The 27,927-nt window shown below is 35.9% G+C and overlaps 1 protein-coding gene across 7 annotated transcripts in view; it reads left to right on the forward strand.

The window, feature by feature from the left end:
- The window catches only part of DNM3 (dynamin 3), a 553,762-nt gene that overhangs the window by 170,219 nt on the left and 355,616 nt on the right, over window positions 1-27,927 (forward strand). For all 7 annotated transcript variants that reach the window (XM_077901675.1, XM_077901673.1, XM_077901674.1 and 4 more), the window contains 2 exons: window positions 26,760-26,858; window positions 27,435-27,595. In XM_077901675.1, coding sequence (XP_077757801.1) covers window positions 26,760-26,858; window positions 27,435-27,595 — 260 coding nt within the window. The remainder of the gene's footprint in view (window positions 1-26,759; window positions 26,859-27,434; window positions 27,596-27,927) is intronic.

Here is a 27,927-nt window from a genome sequence, read left to right on the forward strand (position 1 = left end):
GACCAGTAAATCTGGGTGGGGGGAAATGGGTGGTTTAGGGATGGGGTTCTGGATGAGACTGGAGTATAGCAATGCATTATTCATAGTAGGTGAATAAAGGAATTGGAAGAACAGGAGTTTGTGGTTAGAGGGTAGAATATTGGAGCTTATGATTTACAGCTGGAGCAAGTCCAGGTTATAAATGTCCAGGATGTGGTCATAGGAGGAAATTGCTAAAATGGCATGCAGGTGAAAATCATTGAATAGAAGAGGTCAAGGGACTCAATACATAAAGAGAACTGGATACATCATCCTCACATACATTGATGCTGCCCAGATAATGGTAGAAATAAGGGTAGTGAGAAGTACCATGATTCTAAGACCTTCAATTAAGTGTGTGTGTGTGTGTGTGTGTGTGTGTGTGTTGAAGATGAATGTCTCAGCATTTGGTAGATGACAGAAACGAGGAGGACTAGAGTGCTGTAACGAGAGGATGTAAAGCTCCAAAGCAGTGTTTTTTATGTGAAAGTATAAGATTTTGGTTTGGAGCAGCCCTGAGGAGTAAGAAAACTTTATTAACCTTCATTCTATTTTCCTCCAACCCTGGACTCAAGTGGAGCCTGGGAGAATATGCAGTCTCCCACCTGAGAGTTATGAAGGAGAGCTCTGGGTTTAAATGAAGGCAAGGAGGTGAGAGATATTGTTTAGAGCAGAACATGTGTGTGTTGGAGTAATCTGATGTCCATAAAGATGTTTGATTCCAGATGAGACAGTGGAGAGGGCTGGCAGAAAGGCAGCGAGGGGAAGCAGCGGGCAGCATGTTGGAATGCATGAACAAGGAGCATGTTGGAATGCTCAAACAACCAAGTAATGTTCTTAAGAAACTTTGCCTTAATCAAAAAATACATTAATAAAAAGCATAAGGCATATAAAAATTACATCTTAAAACAGTACAGCCTAGTGGATAATAGCAGGAACTCTGGAGCCAAGCAGCTCTACAATTTATAAGCTGTGGGATCTTAGGCAAATTTCTTAATCTATTTATGTCCGAGTTTTCTCATCTGTGAACTAAAGATAATAATACCTTCCTTATTATATTATTATGGGTTTAATGAGTCAATGTCTATAAAGTACTTAGAAAAGTACTTGTCCCATAATAAGCTCTACAAAAGTGTTACATACAATTAATTTGTTTCATTGGCTAAAAAGTAGGTTTGGGGTTGTTGAGTTTCAGACTTACAAACACATTTTTTCCTGCAGGAATATTTCTGTTCTAAAAGACCTTAAAACACCAATAAATGGTTGTAATATTTTCAGAAAGGGTATAGATGCTAATTTTAAATCTCACTCAGCAACATTAACCCTTGCTTTCCACTTCCTTCTTACCTTGTCCAAGGTTCTTTGTTTTGCATTCATGTGCTGTTATCTTTATAACCCATTATGATGGACAAAGCCAGAGCCACCCTTTCAAAAAGCAGTTGTATTTCCTATGTAAGAGTGTGTGTGTGTGTGTGTGTGTGTGTGTGTAAATCACACTTTCTGGTAATGGTGCCCGTGGCTGTTTATGTAATGCAAATCATGTTCTCTATTTAGTAGGTCCCAGAAGAGCTGAAGGACTTAATGCAAACTTTTGCTGTAGGAGAAATTCTTGTTCAGAAGAGAATAACCAGGGGAGCTTGGATTTGGTTTGAGAGTGAAGGGTGACATGAAGAAAGAGCCATCTGGTGCTTTCAGTGAGTCCCAAGTTAACCAGCTAGGATTCCAGTTAAAAGAGTGTCCATGCTGTTGCCAGCAGAGTCCCTGGATGGTGTTCTAGGCCAGAACATTTTGTGATCGGCAGTCAGAAGTCTGAGTTATCTGTTCAGGATGCCAGATAGATTGCCAAGGGCTGTGTATGGAGCCTGATTAGTTATTGTCTACAGTAAAAACTGTATGAGAAAGGCAAGAGTGGGAAATGCGTAAAACTTCCAGATCCACAGCAATGATGGAATCCTACTGGGCAGGCACTATGAAGACTTCCAGGTCCTACCCTGGCAGTGAAAGAAGTTTCTTGATTAAATCCTAAGCGCGCTTTCTCAGAGAAACACCCTCATCCATTGTCTGTTGTTCTCCCAGGACTCCTTCTGTGAATTTGTTCCTTGTCCCTTACCCTCTAAGACAAATCTAACACATCTGAAGTGGAAATGGGAGATTTTGACCTACTTGGGAGATGCACAACTTTCATAGCCTGCTGTCTACTTGTAAAAACTTGGGACCTTAAAAGTTGCTTAATGACTCATAGGGTCAAAGTCTTTTTAGGCCAAGCTTTTTGTTTCTTTGGGAATACAATTTCTTAAAAAACTCCATAAGCTTAACTTCTGTTGCTAGTTAATTCCATGTACAAATAATTGTATGTGCAAAGACTTTTCCTAGACATAGGTCTTAAATCTATTCTATTTCTTTGTTGCCTTGCCACCAGTACCCTTCCCTCAATCCTCTTCTCTCTCTTTCAGCTTATTGGAGTCACCTTGAGGCTACCTGAGACTAAAGGCTTGGGTAGGGAGATATGCATTTTAAGTGTAAAGTTTGATAAAAAGTTTTGACAAATACAGACGCGTATGCAACTATCATCACAACAATGATAAAGAACACTTCTATCACCCATAAAGATTTTCTTGTGTTCCTTTTCAGGGTCTCACCCTGGTCCCCGACTACTTGTTCCAGGAAACTACTGATCTGCTTTTTGTCACAATAAATTCGGTTTATCTTTTCTAGAGTGTCATACAAAAATGGCATCATACAGCAAATACTCTTGATGCCTGGCTTCTTTTGCTCAGCATGTTTCTTGAGATTCATCCATGCTGCTGCATGTTTCAGTACTTTATTCTCCTAAACTGATGAAGTTATATCATTGTGTGGATATGCCACATTTAGTTGATCCATTCACCTGTTGATGGAATTAAGTCTTTTTCTAATAGCTGATTAGCCATAAATATTTCTGCCATAAATAAAGCTGTCATAAATATTTCTATATATATTTTTTGTGGGGGGGAAGGTGGGGCAGAAGGAGAGGGAGATAGAGAATCTTAAGCAGGTTCCATGCCCAGCCCAGAGCCTGATCTTAAAACCCTGAGGTCATGACCTGAGCTGAAATCAAGATTCAGACGCTTAACCAACTGAGCCACCCAGGTGCTCCACCATAAATATTTCTATACAAGTTTCTATGTTCTTATGTTTTCATTTTCACTTGGAAAAATCCCAGTGGAATTGCTGGGTAAGTATATGTTTAATACTTTTAAGAAACTCCTAAGCTCTTCTCCAAAGTGATGTACAACTTCTAGCAGCAATAGATGGATGTTTTATTTGCTCCACATAATAACATTTGGTATTTTTAGTTTTATTTTAATTGCAATCACTCTAATGTCTGTGTTATGGTATTGATTTGCATTTCTCTGATGACTCATGATGCTGAGCATCTTTTCATATCCTTATAGGCCATTCATAATTTTTTTGTAAAGTATCATTCACATCTTTCGCTTATTTTTAAATGATCTGTCTTCTTAGTATTAAGTTATGAGGTTTTAAAAATATATTGACACAGATCTTTTACCATGTATTTTCTTTCAGCTTATAGCATACTTTTAAAATATTACTTCACCATATCTTTAAAGAACAAGCTTTATTTTTTCTTAAAACTTTATTTTTCAAAGAACAAATTTTAAATTGATGATGTATAATTTATTAATTTTAAAAATATGCTCTACATTTTTAATCCTTTAATTTTTAATTTAAATTTTGTTAGTTAACATACAATGCAATACTGGTTTCTGGAGTAGAATTCAGTGATTCATCACATACAACACCCAGTGCTCATGACAATGTGCCATCCTAAATGCCCATCACCCATCTAGCCCACCCCCAACCCCTTCTCTCCATTAACTCTGTTTGTTTTCTATTGTTAAGAGCCTCTTATGGTTTGTTTTCCTCTCTTCTTTTCTTTCTCTTGATGCCCACTGTTTTCTCTCTTAAATGTCACATATGAATGTGATCATTTGGTATTTGTCTTTCTCTGACTTATTTCACTTAGTATAATACTCTAGTTCCATCCACGTTGTTGCAAATGGCAAGATTTCATTCCTTTTGATGGCTGAGTAATATTCCAGCGTATATATTATACCACATCTTCTTTTTTTTCCTTTTAAGATTTATTTACTTATTCATGAGAGACAAACAGGGAGGCAGAGATACAGGCAGAGGGAGAAGCAGGCTCCCTGCAGGGACCCCAGTGTGGGACTTGATCCTGGAATCCCAGGATCACACCCTGAGCTGAAGGCAGATGCTCAACCGCTGAACCACCTAGGCATTCCTATACCACATCTTCTTTATCAATTATCAGTTAATGGACATTTGGACTCTCTCCATAGTTTGGCTATTGTTAATAATGCTGCTGTAAATATCAGGGGGTGCATGGATCTCTCTGGGTCTGTTTCTTTGTATCCTTTGGATAAATACCTAGTAGTGCAATTTCTGGATTATAGAGTAATTCTGTTTTTAACTTTTTTAAAATAAAGGACTATAAAAATGATTTTACTTTAATTTACTTATTTGAGAGAGAGAGAGAGAGAGAGAGAGAGATTGAGAATGTGCACACAAGAGTGGGGCAAAGGGAGAAGAAAGGAGAATCCCAGGCTGACTCTGCATGAGCATGGAGCCTGACACCAGGCTCAGTCTCATGATCCTGAGATCACTGTTGCAGGATTTCTTTTCCTTAAGTTCCAGCAGTTCTTGGTCATACCACTTTGAAGAATGATAAAGTAGACCAGACAGAATGGTGGGCAGCAAAGCAGTTTATTGAGTGATTATAAAGCAAAGTTTATTGAGTGACAGTATAAAGCTCACAAAGAGGGAGAAAACCATAGAGTTGCCCCATTTTTAACTTATGAGGAACCTCCAAACTGTCTTCTAGAGTGGCTGCATTCCCACCAACATCTGTTGTTTCTTGTGTTGATAATTTTGGCTATTCTGACAAGTGTGAGAGGCTATTTCATCATGGTTTTGATTTGTATTTCCCTGATGATGAGTGATGTTGAGTGTCCTTTCATGTGTTTGTTAGCAATCTGTAGGTCTTATTTAGGGACGTGTTTATTCATGTCTTCTGCCCATTTCTTAACTGGATTATTTGTTTTTTGGATGTTGGTTTTGGTAAGTGCTTTATATATTTTGGATATGAACCCTAAATCAGATACATTGTTTGAAAATATCTTCTCCCATTCCATAGGTTATATCATAGTTTAGTTAATCATTTCCTTTGGTGTGCAGAAGCTTTTTATCTTGATGAAGTCACAATAATTCATTTATGTTTTTGTTTCCCTTGCTTCTGGAGACTTGTCTGATAAGAAGTTGGGGCAAACAGGTTTCTGCCTGTGTTCTCCTCTAGGATTTTGATGGTTTCCTGTCTCATATTTAGGTCTCTCATCCATTTTGAATTTATTTTTGTGTACGGTGTAAGGAAACAGTCCAGTTTCAATTTTCTGCATGTTGCTGTCCAGTTTTCCCAACACCATTTGTTGAAGAGACTCTTTTTTTCTTCCATTGGATATTCTTTCCTGCTTTGTTGAAGAGTAGTTGACCATATAATTGTGGGTCCATTTCTGGGTTCTCTATCCTGGTCCGTCGATCTATGTGCATTTTTGTGCCAGTACAGCAGTGACTTGATGACTACACCTTTGTAGTATAGCTTGAAATCTGGAATGGTGATGCCTCCAGTTTTGTTTTTCTTTTTCAGAATTGCTTTGGCTATTCTGGGTCTCTTGTGGTTTCATATAAATTTTAGGATTGATTATTTTTGGCTTCGTGAAAAATGCTGGTGATGTGAGAGGGACTGCATTAAATGTGTAGATTGTATTGGGTAGTATAGAAATTTTAATGATGTTCTTCCAATCCATGAACATGGAATGTTTTTCCATTTATTTCATAAATTTTCTGTAGTTTTTAGAGTACATATCTTTTACCTCTTTAGTTAGGTTTATTCCTAGGTACCTTATTGTTTTTGGTGCAATTGCAAATGGGATCAATTTCTTGATTTCTTTTCTGCTGCTTTGTTTTTTTTAAATAATAAATTTATTTTCATAGGTGTTCAATTTGCCAACATACAGAATAACACCCAGTGCTCATCCCGTCAAGTGCCCTCCTCAGTGCCCGCCACCCAGTCACCCCCACCCCCTGCCCTCCGCCCCTTCCACCACCCCTAGTTCGTTTTTCAGAGTTAGGAGTCTTCCATGTTCTGTCTCCCTTTCTGATATTTCCTACCCATTTCTTCTCCCTTCCCCTCTATTCCCTTTCACTATTATTTATATTCCCCAAATGAATGAGACCATATAATGTTTGTCCTTGTCCGATTGACTTACTTCACTCAGCATAATACCCTCCAGTTCCATCCACGTTGAAGCAAATGGTGGGTATTTGTCGTTTCTAATGGCTGAGTAATATTCCATTGTATACATAAACCACATCTTCTTTATCCATTCATCTTTCGATGGACACCGAGGCTCCTTCCACAGTTTGGCTATTGTGGACATTGCTGCTAGAAACATCGGGGTGCAGGTGTCCCGGCGTTTCATTGCATCTATTACTTTGGGGTAAATCCCCAGGAGTGCAATTGCTGGGACGTAGGGCAGATCTATTTTTAACTCTTTGAAGAACCTCCACACAGTTTTCCAGAGGGGCTGCACCAGTTCACTTTCCCACCAACAGTGCAAGAGGGTTCCCTTTTCTCTGCATGCTCTCCAATATTTGTGGTTTCCTGCCTTGTTAATTTTCCCCATTCTCACTGGTGTGAGGTGGTATCTCATTGTGGATTTGATTTGTATTTCCCTGATGGCAAGTGATGCAGAGCATTTTCTCATGTGCTTGTTGGCCATGTCTGTGTCTTCCTCTGTGAGATTTCTGTTCATGTCTTTTGCCCATTTCATGATTGGATTGTTTGTTTCTTTGCTGTTGAGTTTAATAAGTTCTTTATAGATCTTGGAAACTAGCCCTTTATGAGTTCTGCTCGAATCTTATTAACTCTCTTCTTCTGCTGGGTGTAGGATCTATTTGCTGGTTTTTCTCTAGCTCCTTTATGTGTAAGGTTAGCTTTTGTATGTGGGTTATTTCCAGTTTTTGGATGGATGCTTGTATTGTATTTCCCCCTTAGGACTGCTTTTGCTGCATCCCAAAGATTTTGAACGGTTGTATCTTCATTCTCATTAGTTTCCATGAATCTTTTTAATTCTTCCTTAATTTCCTGGTTGACCCTTTCATCCTTTAGAAAGATGGTCCTTAACCTCCACGTGTTTGAGGTCCTTCCAAACTTCTTGTTGTGATTTAGTTCTAATTTCAAGGCATTATGGTCTGAGAATACGCAGGGGATGATCCCAATCTTTTGGTATCGGTTCAGACCTGATTTGTGACCCAGTATGTGGTCTATTCTGGAGAAAGTTCCATGTGCAAATGAGAAGAATGTGTATTCAGTTGAGTTTGGATATAAAGTTCTGTAGATATCTGTGAAATCCATCTGGTCCAGTGTATCACTTAAAGCTCTCATTTCTTTGGAGATGTTGTGTTTAGAAGACCTATTGAGTGTAGAAAGCGCTAGATTGAAGTCACCAAGTATAAGTGTATTATTATCTAAGTATGTCTTAATTTTGGTTATTAATTGATTGATATATTTGGCAGCTCCCACATTCGGGGCATATATATTGAGGATTGTTAAGTCCTCTTGTTGGATACATCCTTTAAGTATGATATAGTGTCCCTCTTCATCTCTCACTACAGTCTTCGGGGTAAATTTTAGTTTATCTGATATAAGGATGGCTACCCCTGCTTTCTTTTGAGGACCATTCGAATGGTAAATGGTTCTCCAACCTTTTATTTTCAGGCTGTAGGTGTCCTTCTGTCTAAAATGAGTCTCTTGTAGACAGCAAATAGATGGGTCATGCTTTTTTATCCAGTCTGACACCCTGCGCCTTTTGATGGGGTCATTAAGCCCATTCACGTTCAGAGTTACTATTGAAAGATATGAGTTTAGTGTCATCATGATATCTATTCAGTCCCATGTCATCATGATATCTCTTCAGTCCCTGCTGCTTTGTTATTGGTGTATAGAAACCCAACAAATTTCTGCACATTGATTTTACATCCCGCAACTTTGCTGAATTCATATATGAGTTCTAGCAATTTTTTGGTGGATTCCTTCAGGTTATCTACATATAGTATCATGTCACTTGCAAATAGTGGAAGTTTGACTTTTTCCTTGCTGATTTGGATGCCTTTTATTTCTTTTTGTTGTCTTATTGCTGAGGCTAAGACTTCCAGTATTATGTTAACTAGTTAATGGCAAGAGTGGACATCTTTGTCTTATTGATGACTATAGGGAAAAGGCTGTCATTTTTTCCCCTTAGAGGATTATAGTAGCAGTGGGTCTTTTGTATATCGCTTTTACAATTTTGAGGCATGTTCCGTCTATCCCTACTTTGTTGAAAGTTTTCATCTAGAAAAGATGCTGTATTTTGTCGAATGCTTTTTTATTCTTTTTTTTTTTTTGCATCTATTGTTGGGGTCATATGGTTCTTACCTTTTTTTTTTTATTAGTGTGGCATATTATGTTGATTGGTTTGTGAATGTTGAGCCACCCCTGCAGCCCAGGAATAAATCCCACTTGATTGTGGTGAATAATTCTTTTAATGTACTGTTGAATTTTAATTGGTAGTATTTTACTGAGAATTTTTACATCCATGTTCATCAGAGAGATTGGCCTATGATTATCCTTTTTAGTGAGTTTGGTTTTGCAATCAAGGAAATGCTGGATTCATAGAATGAGTTTGGAAGTTTTACCTCCATTTCTATTTTTTGGAACAGTTTGAGGAGATTAAGTATTAACTTCTCTTTAAATGTCTGGTAGAATTTCCTTGGGAATCCATCTGGCCCTGGACTTTTTGTTTATTGGGAGATTTTTGATTACTGATTCAATTTCTTTGCTGGTTATGGGTCTGTTCAAATTTTCTATTTCTTCCTGTTTTAATTTTGATAGTTTATATGTTTCTAGGAATTTGTCCATTTTTTTGTAGATTTCCCATTTTGTTGCATATAATTTTTCATAGTATTCTCTTATAATTCTTTGTATTCTATAGTGTTGGTTGTGATCTCTCCTCTTTCATTCATAATTTTACCCATTTGGGTCCTTTCTCTTTTCTTTTTGATAAGTCTTGTTAGGGATTTGTCAATATTGTTAATTCTTTCAAAGAACCAGCTCTTGGTTTCATTACTCTGTTCTGTGGATTTTTTGTTCATTTCTATATCATTTATTTCTGCTCTAATATTTATTGTGTTCCTTCTTCCATTGGTTTTAGGCTTTATTTGCTATTCCTTTTCTAGCTCCTTTAAGTGTAAGGTTAGGTTGCATATTTGAGACTCTTCTTTCTTCTTGAGGTGGGCCTGTATTGCAATATACTTCCTTCTTATGACTGCCTTTGCTGTGTCCCAGAGGTTTTGGACTATTGTGTTTTCATTTTCATTTACTTCCATGTATTTTTTTAAAATTTCTTCTTTAATTTCCTGGTTAACCCATTCATTCTTCAGTAGGATATGTTTTTACCTCCATGTATTCATAGTCTTTCCAAATGTTTCTTGTGCGTGACTTCAAGTTTCATAGCAATGTGGTCTGAAAATATGCATGGTGTGATCTCAGTCTTTTTGTACTTATTGAAGGTTGATTTGTGACCTCGTATGTGATCTATTCTGGAGAATGTTCCATGTGCACTTGAATGTATATTTTGTTGCTTTAGGATGAAATGCTCTGAATATATCTGTGAAATCCATCTGGTCCAATGTGTCATTCAAAGCCATTGTTTCCTTGTTTATCTTCTGCTTAGATGATCTGTCCATTGCTGTTAATGGGGTAATAAAGTTCCCTACTATTATTGTATTATTATCAATGAGTTTCTTTAAGTTTATTATTAATTGATTTATGTATTTGGCTGCTCCCAAGTTGGGGACATAAATATTTACAAATGTTAGATCGACCTCTTTGTTGTGATATATTGCCCTTCTTCATCTCTTATTACAGTCTTTGGTTTAAAACTAGTTTGTCTGACATAAATATGGTTACTCTGACTTTCTTTTGATGTCCATTAACATGATAGATGGTTCTCCACTCCCTCAGTTTCAATTTGCAGTTGTCTTTAAGTCTAAAATGAGTCTCCTGTAGGCAGGATATAGGTGGATCTTGTTTTTTAATCCATTCTGAATCCTATGTCTTTTGATTGGTGTACTTAGTCAGTTTACATGAGAGTGATTAGTGAAAGATATGAATTTAGTGGCATTGTTTTACTTGTAGAGTTGGTGTTTCTGGAAATGTTCTGTGGTCCTTTCTAGTCTTTGTTACTTTTGGTCCTTTTTTTCCTCCACTCAGAGTCCCCCTTAAAATTTCCAGCAGGGCTAGTTTAGTGGTCATGAACTCCTTTAATTTTTGTTTGTCTAGGAAACTCTTTATCTCTTCTATTCTGAATGACAACCTTGCTGAGTAGAGAATTCTTGGCTGCGTATTTTTCCCATTCAGCATGTTGAATATTTCCTTCCACTCCTTTCTGGCCTGTCAGATTTCAGTGGACAGACCACCTGCAAACCTTATCTGTCTTCCTTTGTAGGTTAAGGATTTTTTTTTTCTTGCTACTTTCAGGATTCTTTCGTCATATGTGTATTTTGTGAATTTGACTTTGATATGCCTTGGCAATAGTTGACTTTTGTTGAATTTAATGGGAGTTATTCGTGCTTCTTTGATTTTAATGTCTGTGTTCTTCCCCATATTTGGGAAGTTTTCAGCTATAATTTGTTTGAATAAGGCTTCTGCTCCTTTTTAGCTCTCTTCATCTTCTGGGACTCCTATGATATGAATGTTATTATGTCTTAATAAGTTGCTGAGCTCCCTAAGTCTACCTTTGTGGTCCATTACCTTTCTTTCTCTCTTCAGCTTCATTATTTTCCATAATTTTTTCTTCTATATCACTGATTTATGCTTTATCCATCCTTGTTTTTATGTACCTCACTTGGGATTGCATCTTGGTTATAGCATTTTAAATTTTGGCCTGACTAGATTTGAGTTCTTTTGTCTCTGCAGTAAGGGTTTTTCTAGTGTCTTCTATGCTTTCTTCAAGCCCAGCCAGTATTTTTGTATCACTCTGTATCACTTTGTTTTAATTCTAGTTTTAAATTCTAGTTCAGACATCTTACTTATATCTGGATTAATTAAATACCTGGCTGTGAGTACTACCTCTTGTTCTTTCTTTTGGGGTGAATTTCTTCATCTTGTCATTTTGTCCAGAAAAGAAGAGGAGAAAGAAAGCAAGCCAAAATAACAACAACAATAGCAACAAACCAAAGAAACTAGATCCTGGGTGTGTTTTAATCTGCTTATTAAAATAATCTAGATCACAAAATAGGAAAGAAAAATGAAATAAAATGCAATGAAAGGAAAAGAGACAAAAATTAACAATATATAACGTTGACATATAAAAATTAAAATAAAATAAAAACAGAATTGAAAAAATAAAATAACTGAAAAAAATAATGAAAAACTTGACTAAAATAAAGATTTCATTTATTTGAGAGAGAGAGGAAGTGACAGAGAAAGAGAACAAGGAGGGGGGCAGCAGAGGGAGAAGGAGAAGCAGTCTCCCCTCTGAGCAGGGAGCCTGATGTGGGCCTTAATCTGAGGACCCTTAACCAGCTGAGCCATCCAGGCACCCCACAAAATGATAAGTTTCTTGTGTGAACTCATCTCTTTCTTAAATACCTTGCTTTAAGCAGCAAGGAACAGTCAAGATAAATTAACACTCTGGCTCTTTCCAATAGCTTCTTCTTTCAGGAGGCACTTAGTTTGCCTTACAAGTTATTATATGAAGCAGGCTTATAAAATATGTTGCTGTTGCATGACATGAATCTTGATCTTTCCAACTTGCTATATTTGTTTCCTTGCTTTGTAAGCCAGGTTTTCATTACAGCAGCTCTCTTCTTCAAAGTATCACTATTTGTACTAATATACAGAAAGAAGTACGGTAAACATGTAATAGTGCAAACAGTAGAGAAAGGTCCATCCTGTGTGGACTCTCAGGGTAGCATGGTGTTTCTTGTCTGTGACATCATTCAGCTACCCAGATACTTGTACCTGTTATCCTTAGGGCTTTAGGAACTTGCTATGGTTAGATCCATTAAATGAAAGATGATAGAGTAGGCAGATGCATATGTGAGAAATTATATAGACTAAGTCTAGAAGTGACAAATATCACCTTCTGCTCACATTCCACTACCTAGAACTCAGTCACAGGCAAAGGCAAATTATAAGGGAGATTGTAACTCAATTGAAAGGGAGATCTGGAAATATACGATGTGCAAAGGGAGAAGAAGGAAATGGATTTAAATGGACAAAAAGATATTTAAATATATACGGATTCTTTTTCTTTTGTTTCCTCATGTCTTGGTATATTTTGCAGTACAAAGGCTCAGTGAAAGAACCGTTTCATGCCTAAATTTTCTTACTTTGGGAATAATTCTTTCTCCTTTCCCTCTTTTTCAGTCTTTGCCTTCTCTTTTTCCTTTCACTTCCTTCTGTAAATATTAAATCTTTCAAGCACTTTGCTAGACTCTAGATATATATTGATGAGCAAGATTGAGTCTCTGTTATTACAGCAACAGTAATTTTTGTGTTTTCTATTTTTAACTTAATATTTTACCCAGTATTGTATGCAAAATATTTCCTGATGGCTTTGAAAATAAAACTGCATTATTTAGAATTGTTGGGAGAAACAATAAAATAATATTAATAGAAACTTATAGGAAAAAAAGATGAAACTATTCCTGTTCATCACTGATTGCTTTAAGAAATAAAATATTCCATAATCTTTGCCAAACAGAAACAACATTTACTTCAAACTCCCCTAAATCCCACCAAAATCCGAAACAACAAAAATGCATTAACTGAAGGACGTCTAATTTCCTAAGTCTGTTTTTAATTTTACAGTATACATGTTTACAGTAAGCTCTTCATTGATTTTGTTTGTCATTGCTGTTGTTTCAGTGTACACCATGTTCCAGATTACTTTTCTGGCAACTGCTAATGTGGTTCATGGCTTGTTTTTTTTTTCCCCATTTCTTAGTTAGATGAAACAACACACTACTTAAATTTAGTTGCAAATATAGATGAAAGAAATGGCAGTGCTCTTATAGGAAAATCATTGTGTTAACAATCTTAGGTAATATGGTAGAATGGTATCATATTTCTTTTCTTTTTTTTTTTTAAAGACTTTTCGATTTATTCATGTGAGACAGAAAGAAAGAGAGAAGCAGAGACATAGGCAGAGGGAGAATCAGGCTCTCTGCAGGAGCCTGATGTGGGACTCGATCCCAGACCCTGGGATCACGCCCTGAGTCAAAGGCAGATGCTCAACCGCTGAACCACCCAGGTGTCCCATATTTCTTTTTTGAAGTTTGTATTTCAATGCTTGTCTGAACCTAAGAAAAATATGCTTATTTTTGCTCTCATTTATGCATTTAATAAATAAACATTGATTGAGTTCCCACTCTGTGTTTAGCACTTATATGAGTTGCTTGAAGTATGTACAGCAGATATAGTCCTTATTGTAGAAGAAACCATGATCTAGTTAGTGATATAGGCAAATCAGTAGATCCCTAGTTTCATATAAGAATTATGATTTCAGTGTACATAGAGAGCCTTGAAGGCACAGAGAAATGGCTCCAAATGTACATATGTAGGAGTCTGATTAAGAACCTGCAGGAGAGGCCTGTAAGATATTTTGAAGAATGGGCAGGAGTCATCAGCTGGAATAGGAGGACCTTAAGCTCTCTTCATCCCATGGATACAACTAGATAACACGCACATCAGCCTAAAAAACCCAGAAAACAACCCAAAGAACGAACTCCACAACTAAAGGTAGAGAAGAGGCCACAGTGAAGAAAATAGGAAGGGGGATCATGTGGTCTGGGGAAAAAAGCAGACCAATGGCCATCTGTAGTGAGGAGGGAGCTGGTGGTATGAAAAAAGGTGGAAAACAGACTTTCACACTGGAGAGCCCACAAACAGGACAAATCCCCATTATATTTGCCTTTGAGAGAGAGAGGGGCCAAGTTTTGTGAGTTCTTGCACCCAGCAGGATATAAATCCTGGGATTTGAAAAATTGGCAGACTCAGCTCTGGGAGAGCCTGGAGGGCATTAGAAAGCTGAGTCCTCAAGTCCTCACCCTTAAAGACACAGCATGACAAACATCCTATGCAAATACAGTATAGAACCAGCAGTTTGAAAAATGCCAGGGGCAGATGGTAAAGGGACTGGTTTTCTCATTTCAGAGCATGGCCCAGAGAGACAGGGATCATGGGGAGAACCCTCTAGGAACAAAGCAGCTGGCAGATGCCATTTCCCTCCCCTACCCACCAGCATAAAAAATGAGCCACCTATGGGAACCAGCATAGCCTCAACACTCCTCACCTAACTTGCTTGCACCAAGTTCTACCCTACTGTGCTTCAGTGGATCTGCCCTTCCCAGTCATGCTGGCCTTAGTCCCGGTGCTTCAGTCCCCCTCCCCTGGAAGACCAGTGCAAACCCTGCAAACACTATCTCCCTACCTGTGTTTGTATGTTTTGCAGGAACTCAGTTCTGGCAGCAGGGGCAGGTCTTGTTCAGCAAGCAGACCACTGCAGACACTGCACACCTTGTTAAAACATGCCTCACCCCTGCACTGCCCACAATAAGCAGAGAGCCTCTGCAGACAACTGGACAGAAAGAAAAAGAGGCCATGACTCAATAGCAGAGCACACACATAGGAGACACTCCCTGAAGTGCCAGGCCCTAGGGAACAAAGGACACTCTACTGCAGGGCACTTCAGGACCTCTTCATCATAAGGCTGTTATCCTTAAGAGCAAGAGAAGTAGCTGAACTTCCCAACAGACAAAAACAAACACAGAAAGTCAGACAAAATGAGGAGACAGAGAAATGTCTCCCAAATGAAAGAACACAACCAAACTATAGCAAGGGACCAAAGAGAAACAGATATAAGTAATATGGCTGACAGAGAATTTAAAGTAATGATCATAAAAGATACTCATTGGACTTGAGAAAAGAGTGGAGGACATAAACAAGATCCTTACACACAGATAAAAAAGAACCAATTAGAGATCAAGACCATAATAAATGACATTTTAAAAATACACTTGATGGAACAAATAATGACCTGGAAGACAGATAATGGGAAGTAACCAATTTGAGCAAAGGAGAGGAAAGAAAATTATGCAAATTGAGAATCGTCTTAGGGAACCCAGTGACTTCATTAAGCATAATAAATTTGCATATAGGGACCTCCAAAGAAGAGAAGAGAGAAAAAGGGGCAGAAAACTTATTTGAAGAAGCAAAGCTGAAAACCTCCCCAATCTGGGGAAGGAAACAGATATCCAGGTATGGAAGACACAGTGATTCTTCCAAAAACTCAACCCAAGAAGGTCCACAGAAAGACACAGGGTGATTAAAATGCCAAAAGTAGTGATATAGAACAAATTTTGGAAGCAGCAAGAAAAAAGAAGACAGTTACATACATGGGAAATGTGATAAAGCTATTCGTGGATTTTTCAGCAGAAACTTTGCAGGCCAGAAGGGAGTGGCATAATGTATTCAAAGTGCTGAAAGGGAAAAATCCACAGTCAAGAATACTCTATCTGGCAAGACTATCATTCAGAATAGAAAGAGAGATAAAGTTTCCAAAATAAACAAAAACTAAAGGAGTTCATGGCCACTAAACCTGCCCTACAAGAAATATTAAAGAGGACTCTTTGAGTGGAAAGGAAAGACCATAAATGAGAGTATGAAAAGCAAAAAATATAAAAGCAATAAAAAGAAATATTCTCATAAAAATCAGTCAAGGGCTTTGTAACATAAGAGAATGTAAAAATATGATACCATATACCTAAAATGTTGGGATAAGGTGGAAGAGGAATAGAGAATTGGTTTAACTTAGTGACCATCAACTCAATATTGACTGCTATATGCAGAAGTTGTTATATACAAACCTAATGATAACCACAAATCAAAAACCAATAATAGATGTGCAAAGAATAAAGAGAAAAGAATCAAGTATATCACTAAAGAAAGCCAACAAACCATGAAAGAGAGCAAGAGATGATAGGATCAGAGAAAATGTATAGAAAAAATCATAAAACAAGTAACAAAATGGAAATAAATTCATATCTGTCAATAATTATTTTGAATGCAAGTGAACTAAATGGTCCAATCAAAATACACAGGTTGACAGACTGGATAAAAAAACAAGACCCTTCTATATGCTGCCTGCAAGAAACTCATTTCAGACCAAAAGACACCTGCATATTGGAAGTGAGGGGTTGGAGAAATATTTACTATGCAAATGGGTGTCAAAAGAAAGCTGGAGTAGTAATACTTATGTCAGATAAAATAGAGTTTAAAATAAAGACTGTAACAAAGGACAAAGAAGGACACTACAATAAAAAATGAGACATTCCAAGAAGGGGATATAACACTTGTAAATATTTATGCATCCAACAGGATACATATATATATATACCCAAATATATAAAACAGTTAATAACAAACATAAAGGAAATGATTTATAGTAATACAATAATAGTAAGAGACATTAACATCCAACTTACATTGATCATCCAAACACAAAATCAATAAGGAAACAATGGCTTTGAATGGCACACTGGACTAGATGGATTTAAGAAACATATTCAGAACATTCCATCCTAGAACAGCAGAGCACAGATTTTTTTTTTTTTTTTTTGAAGTTCACAGAGACCACTCTCCAGAATGCTGATCTCATGTATTAGGCCATAAAACAAGTCTCAACAAATTAAAAAAAAACTGAAGTTATACCATGCACCTTTTGTGACCACAGTGAAATCAATCACAAGAAAAAATGTGGGAAGAGCACCAATTCATGGAGGTTAATTAACATGCTACTAAATAGTGAATGAGTCAATCAAGAAATCAAAGAAGAAATAAAAATTACATGGAAACAGATGAAACTGAAAACACAATGGTCCAAAATCTTTGAGGTGAAGCAAAAGTGACTCTAAGAGGGAAGTTTGTAGGAATATAGGCTTATCTTAAGAAGCTAGAGGGGATCCCTGGGTGGCTCAGTGGTTTAGTGCCTGCCTCAGGGCGCGGTCCTGGAGACCCGGATCGAGTCCCGCGTCGGGCTCCCGGCATGGAGCCTGCTTCTCCCTCTGCCTGTGTCTCTGCCTCTCTCTCTCTCTATGTCTATCATGAATAAATAAATAAATAAATAATCTAAAAAAATAAAATAGAAGCTAGAAAAATTTCAAATAAACAACCCAACTTTACATCTAAAGGAGTTAGAAAAGGAAGAACAAATAAAACCCAAGCCCAGCAAAAGGAAGGAAATAATAAAGATTAGAGCAGAAAACAAGACAAAACAAAATAGAAATATAAAAAAATAATTGAATAGATCAATAAAACCAGGACCTGGTTCTTTGATTTTGATCTTTGAAAAGACCAAAAAAATTGATAAATCTTTAGGAAGACTCATCAAAAAAGGAAGAGAGGATGCAAATAAAATCCCCAATGAAAGAGGAGAAATAACAACCAACACCATAGAAATATAAACGACTGTAACAGAATATTATGAAAGCCTATATGCCAACAAATTGGACAACTTAGAATAAATGAAAAATTCCTAGAAACATATAACCTACTGAAACTAAAGCAGGAAGAAATTGAAAATTTGAACAGATTGACTACCAGCAATGAAATTGAATCAGTAATTTAAAAACTCCCCCAAATCAAAAGTCCAGGAACAGATGGCTTTATAGGTGAACTCTATCAAACATTTAAAGAGGAGTTAATATCTATTCTTCTCAAATTATTTCAAAAAATACAAGAGGAAGGAAAACTTCCAAATTTATTTTATGAGGCCAGTATCACCCTGATACCGAAACTAGATAGACACAACAAAAAAAGAGAACTACAGGCCAATATCTTTCATGAATATAGATGTAAATACCTTCAACAAAATATTAGCAAATAAAAAAGGTAAAAAATATTAGCAAATCAAATCCAACAATAATTTAAAAAGTCATATGTCACAATCAAGTGGGATTTATTCCAAGATGCAAAGGAAGTTTAATATTTACAAAACAATCAATGTGACACATCACATCGAGAGGAAATATAAAAACCATATAGTCATTTCAGTATGTGCACAAAAAGCATTTGACAAAGTACAATATCAATTCGTGATAAAAACCCTCTGCAAAGTAGAATCTGGAGGGAACATACCTCAACGTAATAAAGCCCTTATATGAAAAATGCATAGCCAATATCATGCTTAGTAGTGAAAAACTGAGAGCTTTTCCCCTAAGGTCAAGAACAAAATAAGGATGTCCATTCTTACTGCTTTTGTTCAACATGGTACTGAAAGTCCTCATAGCAATTAGACAACTAAGGAAATAAAAGTAATCCACATAAGTAAGGAACAAGCAAAACTGTCACTGTATAGATTACATAATGCTAAAGCCTCCACCAAAAAACACTAGAACATGAATTCAGTAAAGTTTCAGGATATGAAATCAAGGTACACAAACCAAATGAAGCACCAGAAAGTGAAATTAAGAAAACAATCCCATTCACAATTGCACCAGAAGCAATAAAATATCTAGGAGTAAACTGAACCAAAGAGGTGTAAGACCTGTACTCTGAAAACTGTAAAACACCAATGAAAGAAATTTAAGATGATGCAAAAAAAAAAAAAAAAAAGAAAAGAAAAGGAAAGACATTCCATACTCTTGGGTTGGAGGAACAAATATTGTTAAAATATCTATACTACCCAAAGCAATCTACAGCTTTAATGTAATCCCTTTCAAAATATCAACAGCATTTTTCACAAAACCGAACAAATAATCCTAAAATTTGTATAGAACCATAAAAGATCTGGAATAGCCAAAGCAGTCTTGAAAAAGAAAAACAAAATTGGAGGAACAATTTCAGATTTTGTTGTACTACAAAGCAGTAGTAATTAGAATGATACTGGCATAAAAACAGACACATAGATAAATGGAATAGAACAGAAAACCCAAAAACAAACCTACAATTATATGGTCAATTAATCTTTGATAAAGGAGGAATGAATATACAATGGGAAGAGGACAGTCTTTTCAACAGATGTTGTTGGGAAAACTGGACAGCCATATGGAAAAGAATGAACCTGGACCACTTTCTTTCACAATACACAAAAATAAATTCCAAATGGTTTAAAGACCATTTGAGACCTAAAACCATCAAAATTCTTGAAGGGAGCATAGGCAGTAATCTGTCTTGACATTGACTGTAGTGATATTTTTCTAGATATGTCTCCAGAGGCAAGGGATATAAAAACAAAAATAAACTCTGTGACTACATCAAAATAAAGTTTCTACACAGAAAAGGAAACAGTCAATAAAACTAGAAATCAACCTGCTGAATAGGAAAGGATATTTGCAAATGACATATCTGATAAAGGGTTAGTATCCAAAATATATAAAGAACTGATACAACTCAATACACCAAAACTAAATAATCCAATTAAAAAATGGACAGAAGACACGAATAGCCATTTCTCCAAAGAAGATATACAGATCACCAACAGACACAGGAAAAGATGCTCAACATCATTCATCATTAGGGAAATGCAAATTAAAATTGCAATTAAGTATCACCTGGCAGAATGGTAAAATCACAAACACAAGAAACAAGTGTTGATAAGAATGTGGAGAAAAAGGAACCTTGTGTGCTGTTGTTGGGAATACAAATTGGTGCAGTCACTGTGAAAAACAATATGAGGTTTCCTCAAAAAATTAAAAATATAACCACTCTATGATACAGTAATTAACCCTCTCAAAATACAAAAACACTGGTTCAAAGGATCCATGCACCCCTGTATTTCTTGTGTCGTTATTTACAATAGCCAAACTATGGAAGCAACCCAAGTGTCCATTAATAGATGAATAGATAAAGAAGATAGGTATATATACAATGGAATATTAATCAGTTATAAAAAAGAATGAAATCTTGACATTTGCAACCAAATGGATAGAGGTAGACAGTATAATGCTGAGTGAAATAAATCAGTCAGAGAAAGACAAATACCATATGATCACATTCATATGTGGAATTTAAGGAACAAAACAAATGAGCAAAGGAAAAAGAGAAAGAGAAGCCAAGAAACAGACTCTTATTTATAGAAAATAAACTTATGGTTACTAGAGGGGTGGGTGGGTGGAGGGATGAGTGAAATAGGGTATGGAGATTAAAGAGTGTACATATAATGATGAAAATAAAATGATAAAAAGGAAAAATGGGTTTGAGTTGACCAAAAAATTAAGGGAAGGGAAGGATATTTGGAGTTGAGGGGCAGCATTATGAAGATAAGTTGCCCAAGAGTGCACAGTCACATGGAGAAGTGCAACTTTTTGGGTGTGCCTGAAGCTTAGGATTGGAGTAGAGTAGGAGGCATGTTGAGAATCAAAGCTCGTGAGATCACAAATTTCATTTACTAGGTGATTTTATGCACCAAGTACTTTACATATGTTATGATAATTGTAAATTATCATAATTTACAGATTATGATAATTTAATTAATAGATTTATTATTTAATTAATAGATTTTATATTTTATGCAATTTTAAGTGGAAAGAGCAGAGAGTTCCCGTATATATTCTGTCCCCAGATGCACAGCCTCCTCAACTATTAACATCCTACACCAGAGTAGTACATTTGTTATAATCAATGAACCTAGAATTGGTGTATCATTACTCAAAGTTCATTGTTAACGTTAGGGTTCACTCTTGATGGTGTACATTCCATGGGTTCTGACAAATGTGAGATGATAGGTATCAATCATTGTAATACCAGATAGAATAGTTTTCACTGCCCTAAAAATATTCTGTACTCCACCTTTTTATCACTGCCTCCCCTAACCCTTGGTAACCCTTTAAGCTTTTATCTGTCTCCTTACTTTTGCTTTCTCTAGAATGTCATATATTTGAAACCATAGACTTTGTAGCTTTTTAGATTGGCTTCTTTCACTTAGCAATGTGGATTTAAAGTTCCTCCATGACTTTTTAGGGCTTGATGGCTCATTTTCTTCAGCAGTGAATAATATTCCATTGCCTGGTTGTGCTGCAGTTTTATTTATCTATTTATGTACAGAGGACATCTTGGTTCCATCCCAGTTTTGGCAATTAGAAGTAATTCTGCTATAAACATCTGTGTGCTTGTTTTTGTTTTTTTTTTTTTTTTTTGTGGACATGTTTTCAACTCTTTGGGTAAATACCAGAGATTGCAATTACTGTATCACATGATAAGAGTATATTTAGTTTTGTAAGAAACTGTTTTCCAAAATGTCTGTACCATTTTGCATTCTCAATAGCAGTGAATGAGTGTTCTTGGTACTCCATATCCTTGCCTGAATTTGATGTTGTCAGTGTTTTGGAATTTGCAACTTTAATAGTTGTTCAGTGATATCTCACTGTTATTTTAGTTTTCAATTCCCTAATGACATATGATGTGGAAACAACTTTTTGTATATATACTTGCCATCTGTACATCATGTTTGGTGAGGTGTTTGTTCAGGTCTTTCACCCATTTTTAAATCAGATTTTCTCCCCTTGTATGAGTGCAAGGGAATTTTTCTCAGATATTCACTGTGAGAATATTGAATGAGTGCTGTTAGCCTCTGTGCCATATAAGAATCAGAGTTTGGAAATGCCTTGTGTGTCTTTTTAAGGTCTTCATCAGAATTCATCAGCACTCGTCATTATGGCTCTTCTTTACTGAAGAGAAATATAATTGAAACATAGTATCACACATTATTTATTAGCTCTTAATTTAATTTAATTTTCCCTTTAGTTGGAGGGCAAATATTTTTTAAAAAATTACTCTTTACTTATTATTGTACATAACTTCTAAATCTGGAAGTTTTTATCCTTCCTGGAATTATGGACTTGAAAGAGATTTCTGGTTAGTCTTCTGTTTCTTATATGTAGATCAACAGGCCTGGGTGATGTAACTAACTTGCATAATAACAGCTAATCATTTATAGAATCTAGCTAAGAACTGGGAAGCAGAAAAATATAGTGATTAAAAATGGAATTAGTTTGCCTGGATTCCACACCCTCCAGGCTGTGAGCTTTTAGGTAAGCATGCCTTTCCTCTCCAAATCTCACTTTCCTGATCAGTGTAATTGAGAAAACAGTGGCACCTATTTCATAGAGTTGTTTCAAGTCTATGTCCAGTGCATAATCAGGACTCAATACATGGTCTCTATTGTTATTTTTATCTGAGTCTTTTAGATTCCCAGTGAAATGCTTTGAAAACATGCTACCTTTGAATCTCTTCTGGCAATGGCTTTTTAAAATCTGTCAGTGTAGGTCTCCAGTATGCCAGTAGGAGGTCATTGATTATTTTAAGCTGCCTATTTGTATAGCTGTGAAAAGAAAATAATCTCCTTTGATATTTCTGGTATACTACTAAGCATAGATTTCTCTACCTTTGCAGAGCTAAATGAGTAGTAAAGAAAATACTTTTAAAATTTAATTTTTATTTTTATTAATGTTATAAATATACATAGCTTTAAAAAAAAAATCAGTCCTAAAGGCTTTTAACAAAACTATTGGTCCCTTGCCTACTCCTCCTGATTCTTGATTACTGTTTTCTGGAGGTTATCACTTTCACTTCTTTTATCTTTCTTTTGGTATTTACCTCCATGTTTCTCTGTAATCTGTTCATACTACTATTTTTGAAATTTTATTTTTAGAAATTCACTTTTGACTTCCTACTGTGGAAAAGAATTTAGCTGTCTTCTATCTCTCTCACATATCCCCATATACTAACCATACATATATACACTTACCCTCCCATGTTCTACTAATATAATTATATTTAAATATTTATGATTATGAAAATATCATTCACAGCTGAGCCCTGTGTAAATTATGATTACATTTCTTTCTTACATGATATTGTTGTCTTTGAGGTTGATAAGTTGTCTTTCTTTTTGTTTGCTTGCATAGTCCTCTATATATCCTTCAGCAGTGCATTTCTAGCTTCTCTTCCAGGAGTCTAAATCTCTTAATACTTTCAAAAATCTTAGGCATTAGGTGCTCTGTCATTTTCATTTTTTTTTCCTTAGTGGGGGAAATAAATCTCAGTAATCTGTGTCCTCTCATCCTAATAGATATTGATTGCTCTCCTGGCCTAGTACTGGGATCTGCACCATCTTGAAAATTCCCTTCTTTTTTTGGTTATAGTATACATCTTGCTTCCTGAATCTCTTATTTACTATTTTGCTAGTTTGCTTTCCATGTTTGGTGAAACACATCCTTTAGTAGTTTCCAAAGAAAGAGAAAGGGAGGTAAAATATTTTGAGATTTTGCAAGTCTGAAAATATCTTTTTCTACTGTCACATTTATTGATAGTTTAGAATTCTAGGCTAGAAATGATTTTTCCCTCAGAATTTTGAAAACAGCACTCTATTGAATTTTATTTTATTTTATTTTATTTTTCTTTTCTTTTTTTTTTTTTTCTATTGAATTTTAGTTTCCAGTTTGTTGCTGGGGAGACTGATGCTATAATGATCCCAAACCCTTTTTGTCATTTTCTTAACTTCTTTGGGAGCTTATTAGATATTTTATTTGTTCCCAGTGTTTTGAAATCTCTTACTACTATTGTGTGTGTGTGTGGTTTTTTTTTTTCATATTATGTTGGATACTTGATGGGTTTATTCAACGCATAAATTAATCTTTCACTTACAGGATATTTTCTTGAATAGTATGCCCCCTGCCCAACTATTTCAGTTTCATTTTCTGTTTTCCTGCGATGTCAGTTATTCAGATATTGGGTCTTCTGGATTATTTCTCTAGTTTTTTCTTTTTTACTATTTATTTATTTATTTGAGACAGAGAAAGAGAATAAAATAGAGAGTGGGGGAGGAGGAGAGGGACACGGAGAGACAAAATCTCAAGCAGACTATTCACTGGACATAGAGCCCGACACAGGGCTTGATCTCATGACCTTGAGGTCATGAACTGAGCCAAAACCTAAATTTGGTTGTTTAAACTACTGAACTACCCAGGTACTCCTATTTCTCTAGTTTTTTTTTTTTTAATTTTTTATTTATGATAGTCACAGAGAGAGAGAGAGAGAGAGAGAGAGGCAGAGACACAGGCAGAGGGAGAAGCAGGCTCCATGCACCGGGAGCCTGACGTGGGATTCGATCCCGGGTCTCCAGGATCGCGCCCTGGGCCAAAGGCAGGCGCCAAACCGCTGCGCCACTCAGGGATCCCTATTTCTCTAGTTTTAAACAAGTTTTTCTATTATTTACTTCTGTTTTTTTTTTTGTTTTCTGGAAGAGTTTCTAACTTTGTACTCCAACCATTCTCTTAACATTTAAAAATTTTTCTACTCTTATATTTTGTTACTGAAAATTCTTTTTGTTTGTTTGAATGTTTCCTTTTATGACATTCTATTTTTGTCCCATGGACACAATAACCTCTCCTTTTTCTCTAAGGACATTAATAAAATAATAAAGTTTTCTTTTATATTTTGTATTGTCTTTGTTTTCTTCAGTTCTATTTTATAATATTTGTTTTGGTCTCAGAGACTCTCCTTGGCTATCCATTAACATTTAAAATCATTTTTTAAAAATTTTTATTTTTTATTGAAGCATGGTTGATGTACAATATTGTATTAGTTTCAGATGCACAACATAGTGATTCTACAACTATATAAATCACAGAATGCTATAATAAATAAGTCACTTATAGGAAATATATTTAATAATATGTTATATTAATATTATAATAATTTTGTATGATGACAGTTGGTAACCTACACTTATTGATTATATTTAAAAGTGAAATATTATCAGGTGATTGGAAATTCTCTGTGGGTGTGCTTGACTAAATGAGTTATAGGCTTCACAGTGGGATGATTTATTGGGCTGTCTTAATTGGAGTTCCACTGAATTTTAATGTCTACGTTTTCCTCTAAGAATGGTTAACTTCCCCAGACAGTTTTTTCAATCTCCTGCATTGGGGGTTAAATTCTACCAGCCATTTTTTTCTTAAACTGGACTAGGCAGAGAGGTCCTGCCATACAGTATATTGAATTTCACTTAATCACCCTCTTCTAATACCTGATGCCCCTACTTGGGCCAAGTGCCCATTAGTTCAGTTTTCCATAGTTCAGTGCTTCCAGGGAGTATACCTGCGCTGTCCTGCCAGGTCGGACCAGGGTGGATCCTAGCTATGTTATCCATAGAAATCTCACTGCTTTCATCCAGCACTTTTGTTTTCAGCCTCAACTGCCCCCACTACTCTCCATTATTGTCAGAGCTGTTGGTCTCCCTGAACCTTTCTGAGAGGCTGTGATGTAAATTATCCAGCTTCTGGGCTTCTCCTGTTGTTGGCTTTCTTGGATTCAATTTTCCTCTTTCTCTAGTCTGTTAAGTTAGTTAGTAGTTATTCTGCTGGGTTTACAGTTTCAAAATGTTTCTTCAGTCCTCTCCTATTTTCTTTGACTTTCTTGGTTTAAACCTTCTTTACTTTTAAAATTCTTTGTATTGTGAAAAGCAGTATATTGATTAAAGGCATGGGCTCTGGATGCCTAGACCTACATCTTTGTATGACCTTGGGAAAGCTACTTAATCTCTTTCTGCATTAGTTTCCTCATCTTAAAAAAAAAAACAGTAGTTGGAATCGTTTTTAAGATTAAATGATTTAATCTTTCTAAGAGCAAATGATTTAAGACATATAAAGTATGTAAAACCTAGTTGGCCTAATAAATATTAGCCATTTTAAAGTGGTTTCAGATAAAAAGATAAAAATGTGTTCAATTTATCATGTTTTACTGGGTGTCCAGAGAAATGCACTTAAAAATATGAATGCCTAGGCGAATATTGTTCATTTTATCTAGTGAAGAAAGCAATGGGCAAACACAGTGTATCTGATGTGCTACATAAAATGTCTAGGTTTTATGTTGTTTTTATTACTGAAAAGTACCTTGGAGATTAAGGTTTCCAATTCTTTATATTACAGGTAGGAAAACAGACCCCGAGAAGAGAGTTAAATAGCTTGCCTTGAGACCAGAATCCAAGTATTAGGATTCCTAGTTTGGTCTTCTTTTCGTTAAGTCATATATCTTTTTCTAAGGAACAGGGAATGCTGTGAGACTTTATTTCTGGTGATGATGCTATCCTATACCTAACTTTCTTCTTATTTGTCTGTCAAGTACTTGGAACTGGCTCAGTAATAAGCTCTGGTTTATGACACACTCTCTTATTGATCCTACTTATTTATTTTCAATAAGGTAATATGTAAAAACATTAAAGCCCATGGAGGAAAATTTTAAGTGTATAATTTCCATGTGTGCATGGTACAACAATAAATATACATATTTAAAATTATTGGCTGATATACTATTCAGTTTTTTTCTCTCTTGAAGTGAAAGTTATCTTATGGATAGGTGGTTTTACAACTCTCCTTCTCATAACATCTGAATTCACCAGACCAGGGTAGCAGTGGATTAGAAGACAAAGTAAGACAGAGAGAAACAGGAAAAGGACCAAACACATGAGTGCCTGTACTTAGCATTGGTAGGGACATATGTATTTCTAAAATGTGTTAGTCTTCTGAAAACTGTAATATTGGGTTTGTTTGTGATGCAGGTTTAAGAACCATTGGAGTCATCACCAAATTGGATCTTATGGATGAAGGAACAGATGCCAGGGATGTTCTAGAGAACAAGCTGCTGCCTCTTCGCAGGGGTAATGTACCGTGTCCTATAGAGAGGACTTCCTTTGATGATGTGGCAGAGAAACCATTGGGAAACCAATGGCAAGCTTGGTTTTATGCCTTCAAAGTTGTGGGGAATATATTTGTGATTAGTTATACTTTTTCTGGAATGGCATAATGTTTCCAAATGATATATTGAAAATGATCCAAAGGGAGAACTATTCCTTAAAATAACAGAAATAAGAAAACAGGAAAAAGAAGGAGTTTGGAGGGAGGGTATAAATATTCATCATAAACTGCATAAATATATACTGTTCTGTTTTAAGTGTGACTTGTTTACTTGGCCACCATATGACAAAACTGCTAAGGGAGACACTGTTAAAATGTACGGAGCTCTTAAGGGCAAACACATTACTGTGTTAATGCTAAAAAAGTGTCATTAGCCATCAGCCAGCCTTTGTTTAATACTGATGACTTAAATGGAGTGTTCAGTTCTTCAGTCCTTAAAAATAATTTTGCTTTTCTTATTCAGCCTGTTTGAGAGCCTTAAAATCTCTCCAGAATAAACAACAAGTGTCCCAAACCCCATTGTATGTGTTCTGTTTCAGGCTATGTAGGGGTGGTAAATAGAAGCCAGAAGGACATAGATGGGAAGAAGGACATTAAGGCTGCCATGTTGGCCGAAAGGAAATTTTTTCTCTCACATCCGGCGTATAGACATATTGCTGATCGGATGGGGACCCCACACCTGCAGAAGGTCCTTAATCAGGTAAAGACCTTTCTCAAGCAAAAATTATGAAATATTAAGTGACTATTGGAATTCATATTTTTAATTTCAATATTAATTTTTTTCCAAAATAAGACATTTGGCTTAATTGATAGGAATTAAAAATGAATATAAATACTTAGTCCTACACTACTTTAATGTTATCGAAAGAATACTGCTCAAAGCAGAAATAAACACTTATTTAGGAACAGTGAACAGGGTATATATTAGCACCCACTTTACTCATAATATGTAGTTATCTTAAGAAACTAAACTTGTATATCTCTGAAAGGTTGATTTCTTGGGATCTGTTTTTAAAATGTCAACATGTAATG

The sequence above is a fragment of the Canis aureus genome, chromosome 6 (assembly GCF_053574225.1).
Source record: "Canis aureus isolate CA01 chromosome 6, VMU_Caureus_v.1.0, whole genome shotgun sequence".
Lineage (NCBI taxonomy): Eukaryota > Metazoa > Chordata > Mammalia > Carnivora > Canidae > Canis > Canis aureus.